Consider the following 25,244-nt stretch of genomic DNA (forward strand, 5'->3'; position numbering starts at 1 on the left):
CGCTTCCTTCTTTTCTCCTTCCAAAACCGTTAATCTTCCTGGACAGATGGTTAATATCTTCTGCCCACCACAAATGTGAAGAAGAAAGTCCAGAGGGTGCCTGAATATCCATCTGTACAAGCAGTACTCCGGTGTTCCCCTCACAGATGCATTAAGCCTTAGGTAGGTCATTCACAGCCACATAGTATGCTTTTTGTTGTTGTTTGTTTGTTTTATTGCAGGGTTTCTCAACCCATGAGTAGGGACTCAAAATTATGTCGCCAGAATGTTTCAAAGGGTCATGTGGCAGCTTCTGTGGTTCCCGTCGTACAGGGCTGGTTGGGCTCACCTCCCTGCTCTAGGCACTGCAACCTCTGTGTTCCCAGTGCCACTCAGGTTTGGCCCAGCTGTCATGACGGAAGACTGGTTAGGCCAAATTTGAGTGAATTGTACTGCAATCACATGAGCCAGGTCACAATGCAACTCATACAAATTTGGTTCAGCTGGCGTCATGGGGCTAAACCTGAGCAGGACTACAACCCTGGAGTTTGCAATGGCCAGATCGGAGAGCCAAGCCCAGACAGCCCCACAGTAGCAGACGCCACTGTGGGGTAAGTGCTTGGCAGGATCCAGCCTCCCCCAGGGGTAGGATACGACCAAAACCACCCCAGGGCAGGGCCATAGCAAGAGCTAGGCGAGTGGTGCAGCTGCCCAGGGAACAAAGCTGTGAGGGCAGCTTGGGCCAGCCCTGCACAGCAGATCTCGGGGGAGGTGTACCACCTCTATCCCAACTCACCTCAGTGGGCTACCCAGCTTGTCTACCAGCGGGCAACCAAAAAATCTGGGAGGTGGGGGAACATGACCCCACGTGGTCCCCTCCCACATCACCTCTGGTAGGGGGTGCAAATATGCTTGCTTCCCCTGGGCACTAGAGTGCCTAGTTACAGTTCTGCCCCAGGGCCTTCATTCCCAGACTATTTACTGGTTGAGAACCACTGTTTTAGTGGTACCACTGTGGACAGCTGCTACATCTTCTGTATAGTGACTAAAAGTAATGCAACTGCAAACTCCTCAGCTCAGAGACCATCCTTCTTGAGTTCTTGGAATTTTAAGTGATTTTGGGAACTGGTTCAGAAAAACAAGTGTAGCCATTATAAACTGCCTAAAACATGGTGAATAGTGTGCCTTTAGCCAGTTCTAAAGTCAGTATAGCAGAACTGGCTTTAAAATAGTTTTGAAAAGTTCCCTAGTGCAGCTACATCCTTGATGAATCTGAAAAATGGCAAGTTTTAAAGTGATTAAAGAAAATACTTTTTGTACACATAATTAAGCAGTGGAACTCATTGCCATTATATGCTACTGAAGCCAATAATTTAGTAGGATTCAAAATTACACGTGCATATGAATGAGAACAGTGGTTCTCAAACTGTGGGTTGGGACCCCAAAGTGGGTTGGGACCCTATTTTAATGGGGTCACCAGGGCTGGCTTAGACTTGCTGTGGCCTGGGGCTGGAGCCCGACCCCACCACCTGGGGCCAAAGCTACAGCCCTAGGGCTTCAGCCTTGGGTTTAGGACTCAGGTTACAGGCCCCGTGCCTGGGGCTGAAGTCCTTTGGCTTTGGTCCAGGGTGGTGGGGCTTTGGCCCTCCCACCCGGGCGGAGTGGGCTCAGGCAGGCTCAATGAAGTTTGAGAATCCCTGAATGAGAACATTTATAGTTACATTGCATATGATCTTTGTATAAATGATAAACCCTCATGCTTTAGGGTGTAAACTCCCAGAGATGAGGAAGAAACTTCCCCTATGAGCAGACTAATCCATAATTGCTCATTATGGGGCTTCTTGCATTTTCCTCTGAAGTATCTGGTACTAACCACTGTCAGAGAAGGGATACTAGGCCTTGGGTGTTATCTAGTACAGCAGTTCCTTTGCTCTTGCACACCACTAGAATAATTCTGGTTTGTTTTTTTTCGCCCCTATGGACAACTAGATTGTAGTTTCTGCAATTAGATGCAATCCTATAGAAGGGGACTAGGACTCTCTAGTTTGGAAAGGAGATTAAATGGCATAGGGGCCAGTCCCCTAGTACAGGTTTCAGAGTAGCAGCCATGTTAGTCTGTATCCGCAAAAAGAAAAGGAGGACTTGTGGCACCTTAGAGATTAACAAATTTATTTGAGCATAAGCTTTCGTAAGCTACAGCTCACTTCATCGGATGCATTCAGTGGAAAACGCTGAATGCATCCAATGAAGTGAGCTGTAGCTCACGGAAGTTTATGCTCAGATAAATTTGTTAATCTCTAAGGTGCCACAATACTCCTTTTCTTTTTCCCCTAGTACAGTATTCAGCTGATTAAAGGGAAAAGACATAAAAGGTAATATGGTTTAACATATAATTAACATGTAGAAATCACTATTGCAAGACATAACTGAGTCAAATATGTTAGAGAGATTTTAAAAAAAGCATTAGATAGTTATGTGGTGATCCAGCTAGACTATGCTAACTGTGAGGAGAGGCAGAGGCAAACCAAGACAAAAGGAATCATTTTAAATTTTTATAATTTTATAGGGGAGAACCCCAAAATTGTACAAGGAACTTAAATAATATAGAACGTTACCAAAGGCTACTTGTAATAACAAACTGTGTTACCATCTCATTAACCTTTGGGAACTTGTACATGTTATTCTTCCTTACTCTATGCAGTTAGTACCAAATACATTGTTATTAAGAAGAACAAGAGATTATTTAACAATATACTGTGTCGCTTCAGGGAAGAATCAACTTTTCCTCTCCTTGGCTGCAGGTCCAGCTCCACTCTTGCTTCCCCTTGGATTGGAGTACTCTTAAATTTGGTGTTCCTGTGGCTGTATCTCTTTTCATCGAGTTTATCCACTAGCAGGGTTTCTTCACCTAGAGGGCTCTTACTTCTCTATTGGGCACCTTTCAGTCCTATTCCTTCAATAGATGCTCAAACAGTCATTGCCTCTGTTAATATACTTTAGGTCCTTTGTGGGTGGGAGTCATATTTACTATTTTCAGGATCTGTTTTCATCTAAAAATTTTTTGATCAATTCCATTTTTCATCACTTATATTTCCTTTCAGTTTTTTTCCCCCTTGATACACTCTCTCTGGTAAGTCTGTAGACTGTATTTCCTTCTACTTCCCTTCTCTAACAGTGCCTGCTCACATGCCCAGGTCTGTGTATTTTTCTGCTTCTCCTGACCTGAAACCTTTCCTATTTTCCTTCTTTCCTCATTCTCAGTCCCCTACTTTTATTCTCTGGTTCTTTTATTTTATCACCTCACCTCCTACCCAGACTCCAGTTCACTTGCTACCTCAGCATCTAGATTCTTCTTCTCTAACAGCTTTATTTCCACTGCTCCCCCACTACCCCTCTGGGTGGATTCTGAGCCCCTTCCTCAGCTTTTGCTGCCCTCTCATTTGCTGTCTCCCCAGGACAGCATTCTGTGCTGCAGCGTTGCAGGTGCTAGTACTAGAGTGAGGGTTACTACATTTATGTGTAAAGCCTCCGCAATGACCCAGGTGAAATGTCAGGACCTGTTAATCATCATGCTTCAGGTCATAAACTGAGAGCTGGAGTTGAAGAAGTTTTCCCTGTGACTATAATACCATGTAATTAGGGACATTAAAGGGGTTTTATTTCCTTTCTCTGGAGAGTCTGACATTGGCCATTGTCGGAGGCAAGATAACTGACTAGACATGGTCTAAGCCAATGTGGCAGGAGGCAAAATACAGAAATAGATGGACTACATCTGATTCATTGTGGGAAATCCTAACTTCCAAAGAACAGTGAGCAATGGACTGGGGAGATGGAGGTTTAGATTGGTGGGGTACAGCTTTCTGACAAATCTGTTCTCTCCTCTCAAGGTGAGATGGCAGGTGCTGGAGAGCGCAAGGGGAAGAAGGATGACAACGGCATTGGCACAGCCATCGATTTTGTGCTATCCAATGCCCGGCTCGTGTTGGGTGTGGGCGGAGCTGCCATGCTGGGCATTGCCACTCTGGCTGTCAAACGAGTAAGTGTGAGGAGGGGAAGTCTGAGGGGAAGGAAGATGTGCTTGTGTGGAGGAGGGGCATGGAACATTAGAACGGAGATAGTGAAGGTAACAAGGTGAGGGGTAGAGAGATGAACACTGAGGAATGTGGGGATGGGAAGGACCCAATGAAGGGCTATGGGCTGGTTGCTTCCTAATGGATGGGGCACTTAACAAATGTAACTTCTTGTGTCCCTGTGATGCCATTTCAGATGTATGACCGGGCAATCAGTGCTCCCAGCAGCCCCACCCGCTTGAGTCAGTCAGGAAAGAGAAGCTGGGAGGAGCCAAACTGGCTGGGGTCCTCATCACGTTTACTGAACCAGGATATGAAGACAAACCTAAGCCGTTCCCTACAGACCCTCCCCACTGACCCTTCAGCTTTAGACGCAGGTAATAAGCAGTGTGATACCTTCAACATTATAGCAGCTGCCCTTTCAATCCTGTTACCCCCTCTCCAGGTAAAATTGAGATCTTTAACCAACCTCTAAGGATCACCAGTTTTTAATGTAGAATCTGCAAAATAATAACTTGGCACAGAAGTTTACCTGGTGTCCAAATCTCTGTTTCCGCAAGCAGGCCAACTCCAGGATGGCTTTGGCATTTGCTACTGAGGAAGCAGCAAGAAGCTTAATGACCAGGGCATCTAAGTCAAGAGCTGAATTATGTCATCTGAAGTCATTAAATGGGCTCTGTCATCCCCCAAAGGTGCGGTAGTTCTCTAGGAGTTGAATAAAGGCATTACAGCAGCTCTTAAAATTATCTCCTTGAATACTGCCTGAGGAAGGGGTACATTATTTCCCCTGGTGCTGGGAGGGCTGCTTCAACCAGAGAGAAGTGCTTCAGTATGAAGAGGTGTTGTATCAATGAGATCTGAGAAGGTATCTGTTCAGGTCTAGCTGTCAGATGGAAGGTCTGGGAGAGAGATCCTTGGGAAATCTTCTCCCTTTCCCAAGAAACAACACAAGCCCTTGACCTGCAGCGTCTCTTAGGTCTTCCTGCTTACCCACCTGCTCTGGCCTGCCTCCTGATCTATGATGGTAATACAGCCCCGGCAGACATACCACCTTAAATTACTGTAACTGCATCAGATCTCACAAGCTAAACTGCATTGGGCTTAGTACATTGTAGGAGCCCTTCAGGAAAAACTCAGTGCTGGTGATTCAGGGAGGTGTACTCTGTCCGTTCATTGTTCCTGCATCATGTTAGAGGCACTTGTGCTGCAAGGGCTGCTGTCTTTTGGATAAAATTTAACAGGCGCTGCCCACTTACAGTCATCAACATTTCTTTTTTGCAAGATATAGGGTGTTAGTCTCATTGTCCTGGTTAAATTCCAACTCAGGGAACTTACTGTCTGCCCACCTAATTCCTTTAGTAGTCATTGTTGAAATTATTCACAACTTTCTCCTACTATGATACTCATAATAAAGCCTGCAAAATGACTGCTAAATTCCATCCTGGAGGGGGCTGCACTTCAGCGCCACCAAGTTATTTCTGTCAAACGTTTAGCAATGAAATGTTGGGGATTATGGGATTTCTCTCTCTTGCCTGGCAGATGCGTTCCTACCTGCAAAGCCCAAACCGTCTGCCAAGAGGAGCCAAGTAGAATTGAAGAAGTCGCACCTCCGCCTGTCCCTGCAAGAAAAACTCTTTGCCTACTACCGGAGGAAAGTGGCTATCCCTGCAGAAGATCAGGCCCGGGCCAAGCAGGCAGCTGTAGATATCTGCGCTGAACTGCGTAGCTTCCTACGTGCCAAGATGCCAGACATGCCCCTGCGTGACATGTACCTCAGTGGCAGCCTGTACGATGATCTGCAGGTAACTCATTGGAGTGTGGTAGCCGTTATGCTGCAGGGTGACTGGGTAGAGGTATTTCAGGCTTGCCTGCTGGCTGTGCTGCTTCAGTACAGCATTCCTGTTTAAAAAGCCTTCCGATGCCACATTTCCTGGTAATATATTTGTGTGATGTTTTTGCAAAACAGACAGGCAGTTCTGGCTGTGTCTGTAGAACATCTGCCCTTTACTGCCTTCATTTTTTCCTGTCTGACTGTCCCAGTTCCTTCTTTCTCTGCCCCCTTTGTATTTTCCTGCTCTGCCTCTGCCACATCTCCATTTTTCTCTATCCTTCCCCACAGCACTTGCCTTGCACGTCCTCCTCCAAATGTGTTGCTTCCCTCAGAACTCTTGTATATTCCTGTAAGCCTTTCCTACTTTTTTGTGTGTGTTTTGTTAACACATGGCAGAGTTGAACTGGAGAGCAAGCTCTGCTGTAGATCACTTTGATGCAAAAATGGCTACAGGCTACAGTGAGTGAGTCACTTCTGAGGCAGCACTGAATCGATGCTCCTGGATGGAGTGCTGCATGTCGGATGCAACTTAAATCTGAGGTTTTAATCACATATGATCATTAAAGATCCCAGCACACCTTAAGAGAATGGGAGATTGACTGTAGCACCTGCGCCAGATTCTATTGTGGGATGATTCAGATTTGACAACTTAAGCTCTCCCTGCAGTTTGTCAGTTATTCTCCAGTTCATGTCCCAAACTGTTGTGTAATGTTGCTGTATGCTGAAACAACTGCCACATCATACCCAAGAGGTGGATTCAATTTAGTGGTATGTGAAACAATCCGTTTTGTAGTTGGTATATCCATTTGAGTTCATAAGGTGCATAAAGATCTTTCAGGCAAACGCTGAATAAATACCAAATTTCAATATGCCCTGCAGTTTTCCCCTGGATTATGAAGAATGATCCCTCTGCATGTTTCCTGATGAAAGGAAGGCAGAGAGTCCCACTTAGAAAGAGCCTCTTGGATTCCCATTTGAAGGAAGATGTGTGGTGAGCAGATAGGTAGCTTTATCCCAGCAGGTTCAACTGTTATCTCTCACCCTTTTTTCCCCTCTTCTGACAGGTAGTGACAGCTGATCACATTCAGCTCATTGTGCCTCTGGTCTTGGAGCAGAACCTGTGGTCATGCATACCAGGTGAGGACACCATCATGAACATCCCTGGCTTCTGCCTGGTACGTCGGGAAAATCCAGAATACTTCCCCCGTGGGAGCAGCTACTGGGACCGCTGTGTGGTGGGGGGCTACCTCTCCCCCAAGGCTGTGGCAGACACCTTTGAGAAAGTAGTAGCAGGCTCCATCAACTGGCCAGCCATTGGGTCTCTACTGGACTATGTGATCCGTCCGGCAGCGCCCCCAGAGACCCTGACACTGGAAGTCCAGTATGAGCCAGAGCGGCACCTTCTTATTGACTTCCTACCATCCCTGGCACTGGGTGACACCAACCTGGTGGCCAAACCCCACCGATTGGCCCAGTATGACAATCTGTGGCGACTGAGCTTGCGGCCAGCGGAGACAGCTCGCTTGCGGGCCCTGGACCAAGGCGATTCTGGCTGCCGTTGCTTGTGCCTCAAGATTCTCAAAGCTGTGTGCAAGTCAAACCCAGCACTGGGCCGCCTCACTGCCAGCCAGCTCACCAATGTCATCCTGCACCTGGCCCAAGAGGAGTCTGACTGGTCCCAAGATGTGCTAGCTGACCGCTTCCTGCAGGCATTGAAGGGCCTGATTGGCTACTTGGAGGCTGGTGTCTTACGCAGTGCTCTGAATCCCAAGGTGAACTTGTTTTCAGAGCTCACCCCTGAAGAAGTGGATGAGTTGGGCTACACCCTCTACAGCTCCCTCTCAGAGCCACAGGTCTTGCTGCAGACGTAATGGGACTTTACATGGGAGAATGATGTTGGGGTTGTCTGGCCAAGATGGACTTTGTTTGACTCTTACTAAATGTTACCGCACCCCTCCCCCCCCTCTACCCCCCCAAAACAAAACAAAACAAACCCCACAACCTTTTTCTTTAGGCCATCCATACTTCCTGCTGTGAAGTTGGTGCTCCCGCTGGATTTCTTGGTGCTACTGGTCCAGTTCCACTGTTCTCTGTCCCAGCTGTTATCTATTGACTGGGGGGATGGAGGGGAATCACTGAGCAGTGTTTGTTCTTAAGGCCTGCTGCAGGTGTTCCAACCTTCTACCAAAACATGGTGCCCTCTTTTCCCTATGCTAATTGCTGCAGGGAGTGAACCCCTTCACTTCCTTGTTAGAGTGGGTGGAACTGGGCCAGTGAATCCAGTGTCAATTTGAGCAAACTTATTGTTGACATCTAGTATTTTTTTCCACTGTCTGACTTCCCCCCCCGTCATGTGTTTCCTTCTGTTTCACATACCTTATTGTTTTCCTTTCCTCTCTCTCCCACTCAGACCCAGAAGTGCATAGCAGCCCAACTGGGATTTTTTAATAGGACTATGTATAGCAGTGATTGTATTACAGAGTGAACTCTGCATGATGATTGTACAGGCACTATTTAGGGGTGTAAGGCTTGCAGGAGAAATATGCACATGGCTGACGTTTCTGCCAGTGTGGAGTCCAACAGCAGTCTCATCCTTGGTATGTTGGGTGTATGTGATCAGTCAAAGGTGCACCACCACTTCAAGTATGTGCTGGTCCCACTGAACCTGGGAAGAAACCGTTTGCATGTACATCCTGCCCTCATGAGGCTGAGGAGGGAGTGGGGTTTGCCATTCCTGGCTAGCAAGATCCATTGGGTGTTCCTGGTGGAATTGCCTTAGAAATCAAGAATAGTCAAGGTGGGACCTCAGATGTGCAGAGTAAGAGGCCGAATATAGGGCCTATTTTCTAAGTTTCCCTCTTATAGCATCTCTCTCATGCCATTGTGGTTTTTACTCTCAGTAATAAGTGGAAGCAGGTTTATACAACAGAAGGGTTTGCAATAGACACACATGGATCAGATTGTCATCTGGTGTAAATTGGTGAAGCTGCACTGAAGTTGATGAAGCCACACTGAATTACACCAGCTGAGGATCTGGCCCATACATACTAAGTGCAGTATTAGTGCCTAATAGCCTTCTAGGAATGAGTTACTGGGAACAGGAGATGAAGGGTATGTATCTCTGTTTTGGGAGGAGGGGAAGGAAGGGGAGAGCTGAGGTAGATCTCCCCTTCTGTGTTCCCACAGGTTAAACTTGTACTGTTTGCAGTGTAAAGTCATTGGGACAGTGGGGCACATAATTCACGTGTCCTCTGTTTGGTCTTGCTGTGGGTGGATTTCTGCAGTATTTCAACTTCCACTGCTATTTTGTGCTGTTCTTTCTCTGCTGTCCTTCCCTGCCTGCCTCCAGATGATTATACAGCTTTGAGGGAGTGGCCAGGCACACAGCTATATCTCCTGCATTGCAGGCATGGAGCACCTATCTGCTTGGGACTACACAGCTTCGTTCCTGCTGCCACCCTCTGACAATGGTGGGGCTCTGTCTGTCTTGAATGACAAGTACTACTATTCTGTGTGCGTGCAGTTTTGGAGTTGTCTCCTTTTCCTATTTTTAATACCCAGCCTTTCTATTTAAAAGCAACACAAAAGCTGAGGAGATGAATTGCAATTTTGGAGACTCAGGAGAAGAGATCTGAGACCTTATTTTATTTCCCTCTTAAAGGTGGTGCAGGGACTTGTGATGTAAATCTCAGGGGTGGAGTCCCAGCAGAGAGACTTAGGCCATATTTTCTAATTAAAGATGGTGCTGGTAAGATGATTCCTAGGGATGTGCATTTATCCTAGGACAGGTTTTTTCAGGCAGTCAGTCCAGTCTAACCAGTTTGTCCGACAGTATTCAGTGATAAATGCAATGTTACATTTTAAATTTTTAACCCCTAGACGACTGCTACTTTCTAGGCTGCTAGCCAAAAGCTCGGAAAGCTGTGTGTTATATAAAATCTGTAGTCTCCAAAGGGTTAACAAATTGACTTTGTGTTATTTTATTTTTAACTTTTGCAGCAGTCAGTGTTGGGTGTGGTGTTGGTTGTTTCTCGCTCATGTTCGTGGAGTTTACCCCTTTTCCTTTCTTGTTCTCGCTGTCCTTCCAGTATCAGTCTTCCTGCCATAAACACAAACAGGTGAGACTTTGAGTCCCTTGGAGGACTGAGAAACTCGCCCTCCCTCTAGTTACTTTAAGGTCAACAAAGCTATTAAAATATCTGGGGATGGATGGATTCCCTCTGTGCATTCATCTCTGCAGTGTTCTCACCCCCCTCACTTGGAACCGACTCCAATACAATGGCCTTGACATAATTGAGTAATAGCATGGTCAGGAATTATCAAAACCCTACAAAAAAGGGTGAGACAAGAATAGGGGGAAACCAGTGTCTGGTTTGGCTTCGGAAATCTTCCCTGTTCTTGTCAAATCCCTATCTTTATATAGACACTGTAAGTGAGCCCTTTGTTTCTTTCTGGCAACCTAATGATTAATGTTTTTATGACAATTTCTTGTTGCTCCAAAGTTGAATTTATGTATCAAATGGAGATTGAAGCTGTCTTTCTTTTTCTCTCTCCTGCAAGACTTTGTTCCATTTCACTTCAGTCACTTTCATCATTTCATCTGTTCAATTCTGAAATGTAAAACTTTTTCCCCACTGATCTAGTTGCAAGGATGTGGCCTCAGCTTGGTTCCTAGGGAGCCAGGTGCTCTCATCGTGCAGGCAGCTACCACAACTGACAACAATCGCCCCATTGTTGGCAGTCTCAGCATAGGCCAAAGATATAATGGGTCACAGAGCTTGAGTTGACCATGTGCTCCACAGAGAGTAGTTAGATCAGGTCAGGGCTGAGGCATGAAGGATGTGGGGGAAGAGGGGGAGGCCAGTGTGCTGGAAGTTGACACTCATCTGCATCCATTTGTAAGAGTTGTCAAGCTGGCATCTATCAGTGTTAAAATTCAGTAAAAAATCTAGTTGTATTGAGAGAAGAGTAATAGCCAGGAGCGCTTCTGAGACTTACCCATTCATGGGCTACTTTCTATATGAAATTAAAATACAGAACAAGGATGCCCAGAATAAAATGTGAATATTGCAGCTCATGGCCACTTCCCCAGTTCAAGGAAGGAAGGGCAGCCCATGGAGACAAATGATTGTAACAGGACCAGAACCCAAGTCTGTTGTTCTGCACTCTTGGCTCTGGGAATGCCTTGGTGTGTGTTGCTATTGCTGGGGTCACATATAAGATTCTTTGTGTTCCCTGTAACTTCAGCGTGAGGACCAACTAGCTCAACTGCAGGTTTTTACTGCCATTGAGCTCAATCGTTAAATCTTTTAAGTTATTTGAAGATTTTTAAAATTAAAAGCAATTATGTAAAAAGACTGCCCTTTGCCTCTTGGCAACCTGCTGGTGTGGCCCCTGGTGTCACGGAGCCTGGGTGCCCATGTTATGAAGTGGGCGGTTGATATGCCCCCATATCTCCCAGGCTGTGATATTGTGGATTGGAAGGGGGAAGGACTAGTGCATGATCTGTGACAGAGTGTGTGGAAATACTGAAATAAAATAACTTTCCACAGAATGTTGGCTATCTCTGATACATGTGTAGCCAATGTCTTGCCTCCTTTCTCTGTTCATTCCCAGTGCCAGGGCAGGGGAAGACTTGCCTGAAGCACCCATTTTATAGACAATAGTTATTATAAAATCTAGCATTTCTCTAGCACTTGTCTTGAAGGGTCTTAATGTGGTTAAGATAAGGGTCTCTTGCCCCTCACTGATTTGCAGTTCCACCTGCCACTCTTCTATCTCAGAATGTCAGCCATCTGCAAACACAAGAACATCTCCTGACACAAGAACTAGGGGTCACCAAATGAAATTAATAGGCAGCAGGTTTAAAACAAACAAAAGGAAGTATTTCTTCACACAATGCACAGTCAACCTGTGGAACTCTTTGCCAGAGGATGTTGTGAAGGCCAAGATTATAACAGGGTTCAAAAAAGAACTGGACAAATTCATAGAGGATAGGTCCATCAATGGCTATTAGTCAGGATGGGCAGGGATGGTGTCCCTAGCCTCTGTTTGCCAGAAGCTGGGAATGGGCAACAGGGGATGGATCATTGATGATTACCTGTTCTGTTCATTCCCTCTGAAGTACCTGGCATTGGCCACTGTCAGAAGACAGGACACTGGGCTAGATGGACCTTTGGTCTGACCCAGTATGGGCGTTCTTATGTTCAATTGGCCATGAGAGAGCAATGATCAATGCATTGCAACACTATTGCCCCTGGCAGCCTGCATACATGAGTCAAATGAGAAGGACTCCTCTTAGGGAGTCATGTCTCCTCCAGTTTCTCTGAAGTGGCAGTGAAAGCTCATGCCCCTGCATGGGCACCTCTGCTTCTGTTTAATGTGGTTTCACGTGCTTCAAGGGCTTTCTCTCTTTTGATCTTAACTTTCCAGTTCTGACATGCACCCTTCCTCACTGACTTCTTTCTCTCTACATGCCACTTCTCTCGTGTTCTTCCCCCTGCCAGATACAATCTAGCTGAGGGTCATGCTGGCACAGTAGGGAAGACCTCTTGCCACTGACTCATGTGACTATTGGAGTGTTGGACATGAAAAGATGCCATCTTTTGACAGATTATACCAATCTCCCATCAACCTAATTCTGGGACCCTGCAGCAAGGTTCAGAAACTGCTCCATAAGCTTCACACCTCATTAGAGGCACCTGTGATTAAGAGCTTAGTTTTCTTGAGGGAAAGGAATACTAGGTTTTTTTTTATGGTTAGTTTTTTTTTTAACAGATATTAAAAAGGGAGTTGCAGTTGTAAAGGTTTCCCAGTTTGCTTGGGTTTCTTGGCAGCCTATTTTCAGAGAACGAAAGAGAATGAGCAAGAGCAAGCCTTTATTTGGGGCTGCCTGGTGCTTTTATAGAAGCAGTTTGTTTGTGCAGCCTGCCCCAATGAAGTCTGCTTCTGATGTGACGCTCAAGCACACTGGCCTTGAAAGCGTGAAGCTTGCCACATTTTTGAAATTTAACATCTAGCATCCTGGCATAACAGCTGTCCCAGCATTTTTTGTAGTAATTGGCTGCAGTAGCTGGGAGAAAGTCTCTAGCTCAGGTTCTGCTGAGCTGGTGCAGTCTACAATGACTTCTTCCCAGCCTGGACAGGAAGTCACGAGCATCATCGTTACACCAATTGAACCACTCCTCCAACTCATCCCACAATGCAGTGCTTTGTATTTGGTAATTGCCCACAAGCCCTGCTTTTTTGGGACTGGGCACCAGAGGATGATTGCTTTCAGAATCTCTGACTGCACTGCTTCAGCGGTTGTAACATGGATGTGGATGTGCTAGCTGCACTGTTGGAAGGATAAGAGATGGAATCAGTTCATGCAATCCAGTGTCCCAGCAACAGTTTCCTTGCTGAGTGTAGGAAAGGCAATTGTTTCCCTGCCCTCATCCCCAGGAAAGAATTTTCTGTAGTATCTGGCTGGTGAATCTTGCCCCTATGCTCAGGGTTTAGCTGATCGCCATATTTGGGGTCGGGAAGGAATTTTCCTCCAGGGCAGATTGGAAGAGGCCCTGGAGGTTTTTCGTCTTCCTCTGTAGCATGGGGCACAGGTCAGTTGCTGGAGGATTCTCTGCTCCTTGAAGTCTTTAAACCACGATTTGAGGACTTCAGTAGCTCAGACATAGGTGAGAGGTTTTTCGCAGGAGTGGGTGGGTGAAGTTCTGTGGCCTGCGTTGTGCAAGGGGTCGGACTGGCTGATCATAGTGGTCCCTTCTGACCTTAGTATCTATGAATGTGCTGGACTTGCTTCATAAGCAGTGTGAGACATTGCCTTCCACACTTTCCCAAGCAGTAAGTCAGTCCCCAGAAAGGTGAACTGCTCAAAGCGAGATGCTCGCTCTCTCTGTGATCGCTCAATATATTGCAAAGATTAAAAAGAACAGTTGCCAACAACTGGCTCAGATCAGTTAGTATTACACTCTCTGATTGGTGGGATAAATTCTCTTTGGCTATACACCCAATCCAAAAAAATCAGTGTGTGTGTGTCTTTTCAGATTCCCCAAACTTACCAGAATTGAGCTCTGGTGAATCTCCAGGAGAAAATGTCAAAGCCAAGGGTCTTCCATCAGAAATGACTTGCAGCTTGCCCCCTGGAGTTCAGCCTTGAAGACAACTTCATGGTGGGAAGAAGCTGCTGCTGCTGCAGTGGAGCATAGAATGAGTGGGCCACTGAGAGTTTTGTGGATAATAAACACCTTGAATCACACCCCAAAATGGGCAAGTTGCTAGTGCAGAATACGGAGCAAAGGAGCTGGGTTCATCATACTGGGCTGCCCTATTTAAGAGGCGAGTAGCTATTTTTTGTACTAGTTCAAGCTTCCGCATGCTCAAGTAGAGTCTTGAGAGTGTAACTGGCTTAATGGTTTAATGATTTAAATTTTGCTTTTGAATTGCTTAAACGCAAGTGGTACGAACTGTGCTTTCAACGACTACACCAGGATAAATGACCTGCAGCATGGCTGTGGCTGGCCTGAGTCAGCTGAGTTGGACTCATGGGACTCAGGCTGCAGGGCTAAAAATTGCTGTGTAGATGTTCGGGCTCAGGCTGAAGCCTGGGCTCAGGGACCCTCCCCCAAATGTCCACACAGCAATTTTTCAATCCGGAGCCCGAGACCCACAAGCCCACGTCAGCTGACCCAGGCCAGCCACAGGCTTTTGTAATCCCTGTGTAGACATACCCTAAATCAATTAGGAGGATATGTGGAGTGGAGGAATCTGACACAGAGTATTTCAGTTTCAGGTCTTAGATTCCAGTTTAGCTCAGTTGTGCTGGAAGATTATTACTATTGGAAACTTTGAGTATCTATGTGAAATTGTTATACCAATAAAATAAAAACCAGCAGGATCTTTTTAAAGGGGAAAAGGCAAAATGCCACATTTATTGTGACTACAGAAAGAATCATAGTAAGCAGTTAGTTATAGCTTTAACATTCCATTCAATTTCATATTTATTCACACATTCATTCATACACACACACAGGTTCTGCAAGGTTGTTATCATAGTTATCAGCCTTAGAGTTGTTCATGCCAAGCCACTGGCCAGGTGGCCTGGACATGAGGCGGGAGCAGGGCCTTGTCAGATGCTCGTCTGATGCTCCTGGAAGTTGGTTTGCAGAATCAGACCCCAAAGTTCTCACCTTCTAGAGTCCATTTTTATAGGAATTTCTTCCTATGCCAGTCTATGGGAATTGCTTCATCATGCTGTTGCTGAATCAGTCAGCAGATGGCACATTCCTGATGGCTCTGTGCTGCCAGATGTTATCTTGTTCTTTGGTTCTCCCATCCTTGAGGCTGTTGGGTGGATTCCAGTCTGCCCTCTGGGGGTCCTCTGGTTATTTCCACTTGACGCCTTCTTCAGGTGATGGACACTGGATTCTTAGGCTGGCACCTCCCTGATCATTCAGTTATTATCCACACCAAGCATCCATCCACATACATCCTCTATCTCTGTTTTAATCACAATTGATAACAAAGCGAGATGAATACAACAAAAGGGCGGGGAGTCTCTGGGTGCTGTTTCTGTTGTTACAGAGTATTACTTTGAGTCTCTCTCTCTGTGTGTAGTTGTTGTTACAACGAATTGCTTTGAGAACAGACTCTGTCTTAGAATGTACTAACACAATAGCAGCTTGCAAGTTTCACACAGAGAGGGAGAGAAACAGTACCAAAAACCAAGAGACCTCTTAATTAGTAATACCCTGGAATTTAAACTATGGGGAATCAAACTCATTTGTGATTTTAATACAGAACTTCTTTAATATGATTCAACATAATGAACTGTTGGGTATCTCAATCCCATTCCTGCTGGAATCTTTGCTCACATAACAAAAACCACATCATTGACACTACCAGACATTGCTGACAGTCTCACGGGAGAGGCCAAGGACTGAATGGGCCATGAAGACTGAACTCTCATCCTTAGTGTTGGGGTTCCTCCTGTAGGAGGAACTCAGGTGGGTGGTTGTGGGAAAGAAAATTTTCGGAGAAACTGTCCGTATTCTGTAGATGATGGGCACGTAGCTATGGCCTCACAGTGAAATGGAACCAAACTTACTTTTTTAATTTTGGCTTCACCATTCTATAGCTTAGTGTTAAGCAAGAGGAGACATGTACCTGACCTATAGCGATGATGATAGCCATGTGATAAATGTTTGTTGTACACATTTGACCACCTCATTTTCCCTCTGTCTGCTAATCTCTTTCTCCAGGATTTACAAGCACATCCCCAGCCCCAAGGCAGCTACCTTTTAAAAAAATCAGTCCACTGGAGCAGTGTTTCCTCTTGAAATATTAATCATGCTTATTTCTTAGTGTTTTTCATCAGTAGATTCCAAAGCGCTTCACACTCTTTAATGTGTTCATTTTCACAACAACCCTGTGAGGTAAGGAAGAAATATTATCCCTGTTTTACAGAGGGGGAACTGAGGCAGAAATGGTATGTCAACGTTGCAATAAAAGACCTGCAGCACAGCCATGGCTGGTGCAGGTTAGCTGACTCAGGCTCCTGGGGCTAAAAATTGCAATGTAGATGTTCGGGCTCAGGCTGGAGCCTGGTCTCTGGAACCCCGCGAGGTGGGTAGGTCTCAGAGTCTGGGCTCTAGCCTGAGTGTCTATGCTGCAGTTTTGAGCCTTGAGCCCTGCGAGCCTGTCAGTTAACCCAGGCTCAGACTCGGTGCCACAGATTTTTTTATTGCAAAGTAGATGTACCTAGAGAGACTAAATGACTTACCCAAGGTCATGGCAGAGCTGGGAATTGAACCCACGTCCTAGGCCAGTGCTCTAACCACTGAACCATCCTTTCTCTCTCAAATGGGCAATTTTCCTCCCAATATTATCCTGGCCTGTGGTGACGGGCAAGATTCAAGGATCTCAGGATGGGCAGGAAAATATTTTCAAGATCTTAAAATGTCAGGATATTACAACTAATATTTCCTGGTTTTAAAGGTCGACAGATGGGAGATTTGCGTTCTTTTCCCATGGAACCCAGCACTCAGATGTAGCTCTGAAAAGGCCCTTAAAGGCTTTTTTAGGGACCAACCATTATATTAGAGGTGCTTTACTTTTACTGAAATATCTCTCAGCCCTGTTCAGCTGGGCTTATGATAATGAAGGCTCCTGACTCTAGAGCTACAGGGAGACAAGAAACAATCCCAATGACATTTTAAAATGGTCTTAGAATAGTTTTTCTAAAACATATATGGTGTATGCAGAATCAAAGCTGGCAGGATGTAAAGGTTTTATTACCATTCATCTGAGATGATCTGCAGTACTCACAAGTGACATAGCCAGAAGTGAGTTAGGTGAACATTCCAACCGTGCTAATAAAATCTTTATAATGCAACATCAATCTTTAAAAAATTTCAAAGGTTTGAAACAAGTTGATGAAGTGAAGCAGTAAGGCAGTGAACATTTGGAATGGTTCTCCTTTATGTAGGAAGTGTCTAATCAGAATCAAGACTGAAAAAAATGGCTTGGTTTACAAAAGTTAAACTTCTCATGCACTTAGTCCAGTGCTTAATTTGTGATGAAAGAGGTGCTGGAACTCAAGCAATTTTTGTACTTTCATAACTGATGTGACAAGCCCAGAGGGGCCAGGGCTATGAACTGCCAAGCCTAGCTGTGCCAGGGCTCAGCCCTGGCAAGCCCTGGCACAAATTAAGCACTGTCTTAATTCTTCTGAAATACTAGTGCAGAGGGCAGTTTTTAACATTTAAAATTACTCTAAAACCCAAAGGTCAGATAGACTGGTTCAGTATCACGGACCCACGTAATGAAGTATTGCTAACCTAAGTTTCCCTTTAAAATTAAATTCTAGCCATGTTCTTGATGAAGAGCCTTCAGAGTACAAATAGATTGCTGGGGCTGAAAGTGGCACAATTGGTATGGTTTTTAAAACTGTAGTTATTCATAATCCCTGTTGACTTCAGGCCAGTTTTACGCTCTTGTCTGCCACTTCATTCCCCGCCTATCAATCTTCACATCCCCTGGCACTGGTAGATTCTTCACCCCTCTGAAGGGGTGAGTAGGCCGTAGTACTCGTCCTGCTAGCCCTCTGATTTCAATGGGTCCAATTCTACAAGGTGCTGCCTGCCCGTGGCACCCATGGTGCTCAGCACCTTGCAGGATCAGGATTTACACTGGCAACAACAATACTGCCACCCCAGTGGATTAAAAAAAAAACAGACCAAGGGCACCTGAAAAAAGGTGAGAAATTAGCAACCCATGATTCCCTGGGTGTCCCATGACAATCTGCAGGAGCACACTGCCTCAAGATTTGGAATGCTTAATCACTGGCTCCCCCCTCCATTTAAATGAAGGGGGAGCGATGGCCATTAGGAGCAGCACGTCAGCACAGTTTGGTAGTAATGGCACCCTAGCCTTATATTATTGCCTTCAACCTCTTGAGTTTGTTTAACCCAGGATCTAGTTATTACTTCAGATGCAGGAACCACCTTCATGTTATCCGAACTACATATTTATTATTATTTTTAGGCTCCTGCTTGTTGACATTATCAATACTAACTGAGGCCCTGTGATAGGACATGGTGAAAGCAGTAAATCAGGTGGCGGTTGTAACAATACAGCATGCAGCTTAACCATGCTTTTGGACTGAAATGACACTTCAGTTAAAAAAATTGAACTATACAAAATTAACAGCACATGTAAAATGGATTCAAAACTGGCTAACTGGTAGGTTGCAAAATGTAATTGTAAACAGGGAATCATCATCAAGTGGGAGTTTTTCTAGAGGGGTCCTGCAGGGATCAGTTCTTGGCCCTAGATGATTTAATATTTTTACCAATGACCTAGAAGAAAACATAAAATGATCACTGAAAAAGTTTGCAGCTGACAAAGATTGGGGGAGTGATAAATAATGCAGAGGACAGGTCACCAATGCAGAGCAATCTGGATCACTTGGTAAGCTGGGCACAAGCAGACAACATGTATTTAATACAGTTAAATGTAAATGTACACATCTAGGAACAAAGAATGTAGGCCATCGTTACGGGATGGGGGACTCTATCCTGGGAAGCAGCAGGTTATGCTTATAAGAAGCACACAGGATCTTTTTCAGAGAAAAAGGCAATATGCCGCATTTATTGAGAATACAGCAGCACACACCCACATCCCCCCCCACCCCCCAAATGATGTTTATAGTTACCAGTCCAGAGTCTGGATGAATCTAGTGGACAGCCAGATTGGTCGCAGAGGGGAGCCGGGCTCTGTCGGTTGCGATCCGATGCTCCTGGAGTTGTGGCAAGATGAACCCAAAGTCCCATGGCCAAGCACCCTGTTCTTATAGTCTTTTTTTTCTCTGTTGAAGTCTATGGATTTTGCAGTGTCAGTTTGTGACCGGTTACTCCTTAATTGGTGTTATCTTTTGATGTTAACATTCCAAAACACCTCTGAGATGGTCATTCTGTCCTGGTTTCGATTTAATCAATTGTCCTGTCTTTAGGCATGCCAGCCTCCACCTCAGAGTTGTCAATCTGCCCTTCCTCAATCATGGATGCGCGTTGATGGTTCTCTGGTGTTAAGTCTCTTCACTCCTCCTTCCTTGACCATCTGGCTATAACAATGGCCTTCACACCTTATCTTTGCCTGAGGTATACATTCCTCATTCACACAGTCTTTTACAGAGACCTTCAAAGGTATTCATTTTGGAAAGGATTATATGGTTACTTACACAACTTAGTTTGCAATGCATACAAGAAGCAAGACCTTATAGCAAATTTTTATTAAAGTTAATGTTTAAAATCAAATTTACACAAGCTAAGGGGGAAGGTACTGTACGTCTGGGGTTGGGCTTGGGTTATGGGGGATTGCAAGTATCGGTTACAAAGTTCATGAGGTACATACCACATAACTAGCATAGATACAGATTGAGGTGTGGGAGTTTTTAAAGCGTCAGTGGATAAATGGGCTCGGGTATGCCACCCATGGAATGTATTAAGAGTCCAAGCCAGTATTGGTGAAGAGAATAAGTACATGGGTGGGGTGCGTCCCTTGGTCATCAGGGAAGGAAATGGGTTATTTCCCTGGGTGGTGTTCTCGGTTACTCGACCTGGTACTGTTGGTGTCCTGTGATGTGTTCCGTGTAGATGTCTCTGGACCACCTGATGGTGTCGGACACGATTAGCTGTCTCATGAGCCGGGTGTAGCGTCGACTGACTCCGCAAGCTCTCAGTACCAGCTCATTGTGGGGGTCCCATGCGCCCAGGGTGCCCATGACTAGGGTATGGATCTGGACCTCTTAGAATCTTGTCCTAAAACAAAAGGGTGACCATAATCAGTCATAAGGATTGTTCTGGTCTGTCCCTGCCTTAACATCAGTACAGTCACTGGCAGTCTGTCAGATGCATTTCTACCAGTGCCCCAGAGGGTCATTACTTTCTGCTATTCAAAAAGGGTGGCTGGCGGGATGAAATTAAGTCATACATTACTACATTATTAAACCTGAAATACAAATATAAAATCCCACTCCTACAAGTGATCCTGAAAAAGAATTGAGGGTCATGGTAGATAGTCAGCTGAACATGAGTTCCCAGGACGCTGTGGCCAAAAAGGCTAATGGGATCCTGGGATGCATAAAGGGGAATTTTTAGTAGGAGGAGAGAGGTTATTTCACCTCTGTATTTGGCACTGGTGCGACCACAGCTGGAATACCGTGTCCAGTTCTGGTGCCCACAAGTCAAGAAGGATGTTGATAAATTGGAGAGGGTTCAGAAAAGAGCCATGAGAGTAATTATAGGATTAGAAATAGTGTTAGACTCAAGGAGCTCCATCTTGTTAGGTTAACAAAGAGAAGGTTAAGGGGTAACTTGGTTACAGCCTGTCAACACCTACATGGGGAACAAATATTTGATCATGGGCTCTTCAATCTAGCAGACAAAGGTATGATATGATCCAGTGGCAGGCAGTTGAAGCTAGACATATTTAGACTGGAAATAAGGCATGAGGGTAAGAGTGAGGGTAACTACACACTGGAACAATTTACCGAGGGTCATGGTAGATTCTCCATCACTGGCAATTTTAAAATCAAGATTGGATTTTGTTCTAAAAGATCTGCTATAGTTCAGAAGGAATTACCTGAGGGAAGTTCTATGGCCTGCGTTGTACTGGGGGTCAGACTAGAAGATGACCACAATGGTCCCTTTTGCCCTTGTAATCTATTAACTTAATTGTTCAGGCTCGCAGGGTGTTGGTTTGTGTGATGTACCTTTTCACCTCCTCAGCATGTTTGAGTTATTTTGGACTCTCAGTCATTGCAAGGAAATACAATTCCATTTGTTTCCGCCAAAAGAAGGAAATTGAAGGCTAGGAAAATACAAAACCCCTCATTTGCTAAATGTTATTTGCTGCCAATTGTGGCTTTGCTAGGGAGACTCATGTGTGGGCAAGATGTGTAATGTTGAAAGGCCCTTCCCACTAAGAAACCTGCAGAACTTTTTGCTTGTGCCAGTTGGTTACCAAATGGCTGATACGGAAAACTAACTGTTTTATAGATTGTGGGTTATCAATGGACGTGTGGCACATCCAGATCAGTTCAGTATGGAAAAATTTAGATGGACGACCAGGATTGTTTCCCCTCTCTCTATAAGAATTGAACTTTAATCTGTAAATGTAATTTACAGATTCAATATTTAATATTGAAATGATATTTACATAACAGAAATGGGAAATGTAGGGCAGTGAGTGGGTGGTTAAGCAATGGATGATTTATGAAATAATTTATGGGTATAAATTATATAGTTGCAGCTTCTGGCTAACTTTTATTAATTTGTAGATGATAAAATCATAATGTATGTGGTTTGATTCTTAATTATATATATTTACTAATCAATCTAAAGATAAGATGGGAAGTCCTGATCCTGCAAAGCAAACCATGAGGGTTGACTAAGATTTCAGAAGAAAAGATACATCTGATATCTTGGACTCTGAATGTTCATATTGAGTGTCAGGGTAGGAATTGATGACAACTGAGCATTAAGAGGATTTGGCTTGACCTATCTTGTTTTATGGTAGTTTCCCTAGAAATTGGGAAAGAGATTTCCAGCTAATGTCAAATTTAGTGTAAAAGTGCTTTCAGATCCCCTTTCAGCAAGCCTTACATTGGCAGAACTTCTATTGGCACTGCCTAGACTAAGGAGTGCTAAACACATTATTTCCTCCTTCAGGAGGTGGATCCCCTCCTGGATATCCCCTAGTTTGCCCTCGGGGGGGGGGGGGGGGCAAGATTTGCCCTCTCCAAGCAAAAAATGCTGCCAGATCTGCCCCCAGACACACTTGGCAGATTCCCCATGGATCCAAAATAATACTGGGGCATCTGCAGCAGACCACAATGACACTTTCTTGGGGCTCTCAGAACTTGTTACCCCTCTGCCCGGGCTAGCCTGTCTCCCCAGTCTGTTAGCCACCCCAGACAAACTTCTCAGGAATTTACCAGCCTTTACTTTGCCTTGCAGGTAACTCTTGGTGCACCCCGGTCTCTGAGCCCCCTTGACGAGCCTGGTTGCCTGTGGTATTCAGCCCTTTTCACTGGACACTCTCAGTAATTACCAAGTCAGCTGCCTCCAGAGAAATAGTGTACACACCCGCTTACTTGATTCACATTTACGATAAAAGAAAGAGAAGTTTATTAACAAAGATAGAGATTCAAGTGATACTGAGTAAAGATAATAGAAACAGAGATGGTGACAAATAAAACAAAAGTATAACATGTTTCTGTGAGACTGAACATAACTTTAGCAGGCTAAAATCTTGGTCCAAGTTAAAGCATCTAAAGCATTCTCCAAGCGTCACCAACCACATAGCCAGAATCCAGGTTTCATGGATATGAAAAGTGCAGGCCTTTTTGCTCCTTCAGTGATGCACCAGTAAGAACTTTCTTTTCCTCCTTTTTATAATCCAGACAACTTTTGAACTGTACCCCTTTGAAGTGTATCCCCAGATGAAGTTCTTCTCCCCTACTATTTGTTCTTCCGTGTGCTGAGGTCACACTGTCTTTCTCATTCTCCTGTTAATGTGTTTTTCCTGTTTTCCCCTAGTAAGCAAAGGAAGCTTGCTTTGTGTTGATTTACACAATGCTGGATTTACATCAGAGACCTAGGCAGGCAGGTAAATCAACATTCCTTTGTCCTGGGAAAAACTTGTTTATCTACCCTACCTGGCTACATAGTTTAAACATAGTTACATAGTTTAATACATACATAGAGCTTCTTGAATAATGCCCGTACATACATCTTACAAAGCTTATGACTACCACCCCGATATAAGCTTTCATTTGACATCCTACATTACATTCTTTATCGATAAATACTGTAACAGCAATGTATTAAGTGTAGTGAGTTTGTCAGGCTTGATAGCAGTTGCTATTACATGACAGTGAACCCTTTGCCAGTTGGCACTGAGGGATTCTTAGGGTCACACAAAGTCCTCTGCTTGGGGGCTGTGGGGCCCAAACCTAAAAGGGATTTAGATGTCTAGCACCCACTGAAATAATTGAGAGCTAGGTGTCTCAGCCCCTTTGAAGATCTGGGCCTGAGTCTCCACATTGGTTCCGCCACTTCCTCCTTCCCTGCCCTCTCTACGCTCCCTACTAACCGAGCTGCACTGCCAACCATTCTCCCTTGCTGCGGCTGCCCTTAGGACAGTGCTCCAGAAAAGAGAAGTCTTGAGCTAGATACGTAAATTTTGTTTCTAGGGGGTGGAGGAAAGAAGATGTGCTTCCCACCGCCCTTCTTTGTGGCACACCCAGTTTCCACCACCTCACCCCATGCAGACCCTGGACATTGTATGTATATACAGCCTGTACAGTGTGTGTGTGTTAAGGTTACTATGGAAGCATTAACTCTCACTTCCTGATGTTTGTATATTTAAATGAATGACAGGAGTGGCATTTGGCATTTTTACTGTGTGTGTATTTGTTTAAAGAAAAAAGAAACCACTGTTTCACTTTGTAATGTTATTTAAATTGCCAATGCAGGCTTTGCAGTGAGGTGAATGGAATGTGAGGGGTGACTTCCCAGTTGTTGCTATGGTTTGGCCAGAGAGTTTTCTGTAATGTTGTTATCAAAGGGGCAGCACATCACTTCACATTGTTGTCATTATTTATTATGATTTGTGTTAGTGTAGCATCTTGGTGCTCCAGTCACTGACCTGCTCTGCACTGTGCAAACACAGAACAAAAAGATAATCTCTGCCCCAAATCTCTCCCTAGGGAAAAGATAAAAAACCCAACACTTTAACATAGAGCCTAGCATTTGTAGAAAATTGTGGGCTTTAGTAAAATAGTAAAGAGAGTGTGTGAACATATCTTAACATTTTCCTTCATGTATGTAGCAGCAGCCCCTCACCCTGGTAGGCTGCTAAAGAAGGCGGGGCAGTTCTCCCTGCTCTGATGTCACATGGCCTCTGTCCAGCAGTGAATTCCACAAGAGTAGACCCTGGGGCCTTGTGAATCCTCTTAGGGGTTCATGTATTGTAGGTGCATGTTTTATCTCTGCATTTCTAAGGTACCCTTCACAGTAACACTTAGTCAAGAACACTGCAGCCAGCTGTTCACATTTTAGCAGGTATTCACTGACCATGCACATCAATTATTTAATTGTTTATAATTGTATAAACCTTTTTTATCATAAAAATGATTTCTCCCAAACTTACCAGGCTTGACTGCACTGCATACAAGCCACATACCGCCTAGGAAGTCTCTGTTCTGAGGTTTTTGAGTTAATGGTGAGAAAAGACTCTTGCATTTCTCAGTTTAGAAAACATTGTTTTCATTCTCACATCGATGAAGAAGCAACCACAGGATTTTTACTTAAAGGGGAAATTTTTTTTTGGTCTTATATGAATTATCTCCACCAAGGAGAAATGTTCAGCAAATTCTGTGCAAAGGCAAATGGGTGGTTTAACAATTAACATGGAACACTGTATGATATCTTATTTATACAAGTATCGAATAAATGATGATGTATTACAGTCATTTAGGAAACTGGGAAATAACCTTGAAGTTAACCAAGGGCTGGGGTTTTCGGGGTTTTTTTGTTTTTGTTTTTTTTGGCTGGGGAGAGATGGAAAATTTCTCTCTGGAACCTTTCACCAGTACAAATTTCATGCACAGAGAAGAAGACCAGGCAGATAAAAAAACAGGCCAATCTGGGTGAAGTTCCTTCTTGCGCATTTCATGTCTGCTTATATGATTTTTGCTCAGATGTACAGTGACTCATGGAAATCCATAATTATCTTTTCAAGAGGAAGGGTACGCTAAGTATTTACTTTCCATTGATTTAGCTATAATGACAGCTTTACAATCA

At 44.5% G+C, this 25,244-nt stretch overlaps 1 protein-coding gene across 4 annotated transcripts; it reads left to right on the forward strand.

The window, feature by feature from the left end:
• Positions 1 to 24: 24 nt before the first annotated feature.
• Positions 25 to 24,866, forward strand: MIEF1 (mitochondrial elongation factor 1). 4 transcript variants are annotated; one of them, XR_012666370.1, is made up of 7 exons: positions 25 to 162; positions 3,867 to 4,015; positions 4,246 to 4,426; positions 5,589 to 5,851; positions 6,945 to 7,652; positions 13,923 to 14,214; positions 22,395 to 24,866. XR_012666370.1 is itself a non-coding variant. In XM_048834498.2 (6 exons), the coding sequence occupies exons 2-6, from the start codon at positions 3,872 to 3,874 to the stop codon at positions 22,482 to 22,484; spliced, it is 1,386 nt and encodes a 461-aa protein (XP_048690455.1). In that variant the 5' UTR covers positions 25 to 162; positions 3,867 to 3,871; the 3' UTR covers positions 22,485 to 24,865. The 4 variants fall into 4 exon arrangements, 3 of the variants coding, with proteins under 3 accessions (XP_048690455.1, XP_074980286.1, XP_048690435.2); XM_048834498.2 differs by lacking the exon at positions 13,923 to 14,214 and having other exon boundaries at positions 22,395 to 24,865; XM_075124185.1 differs by lacking the exon at positions 22,395 to 24,866 and having other exon boundaries at positions 13,923 to 14,904.
• Positions 24,867 to 25,244: the final 378 nt, after the last annotated feature.

The sequence above is a fragment of the Caretta caretta genome, chromosome 1 (genome assembly GCF_965140235.1).
Source record: "Caretta caretta isolate rCarCar2 chromosome 1, rCarCar1.hap1, whole genome shotgun sequence".
NCBI classification, from domain to species: Eukaryota; Metazoa; Chordata; order Testudines; family Cheloniidae; genus Caretta; species Caretta caretta.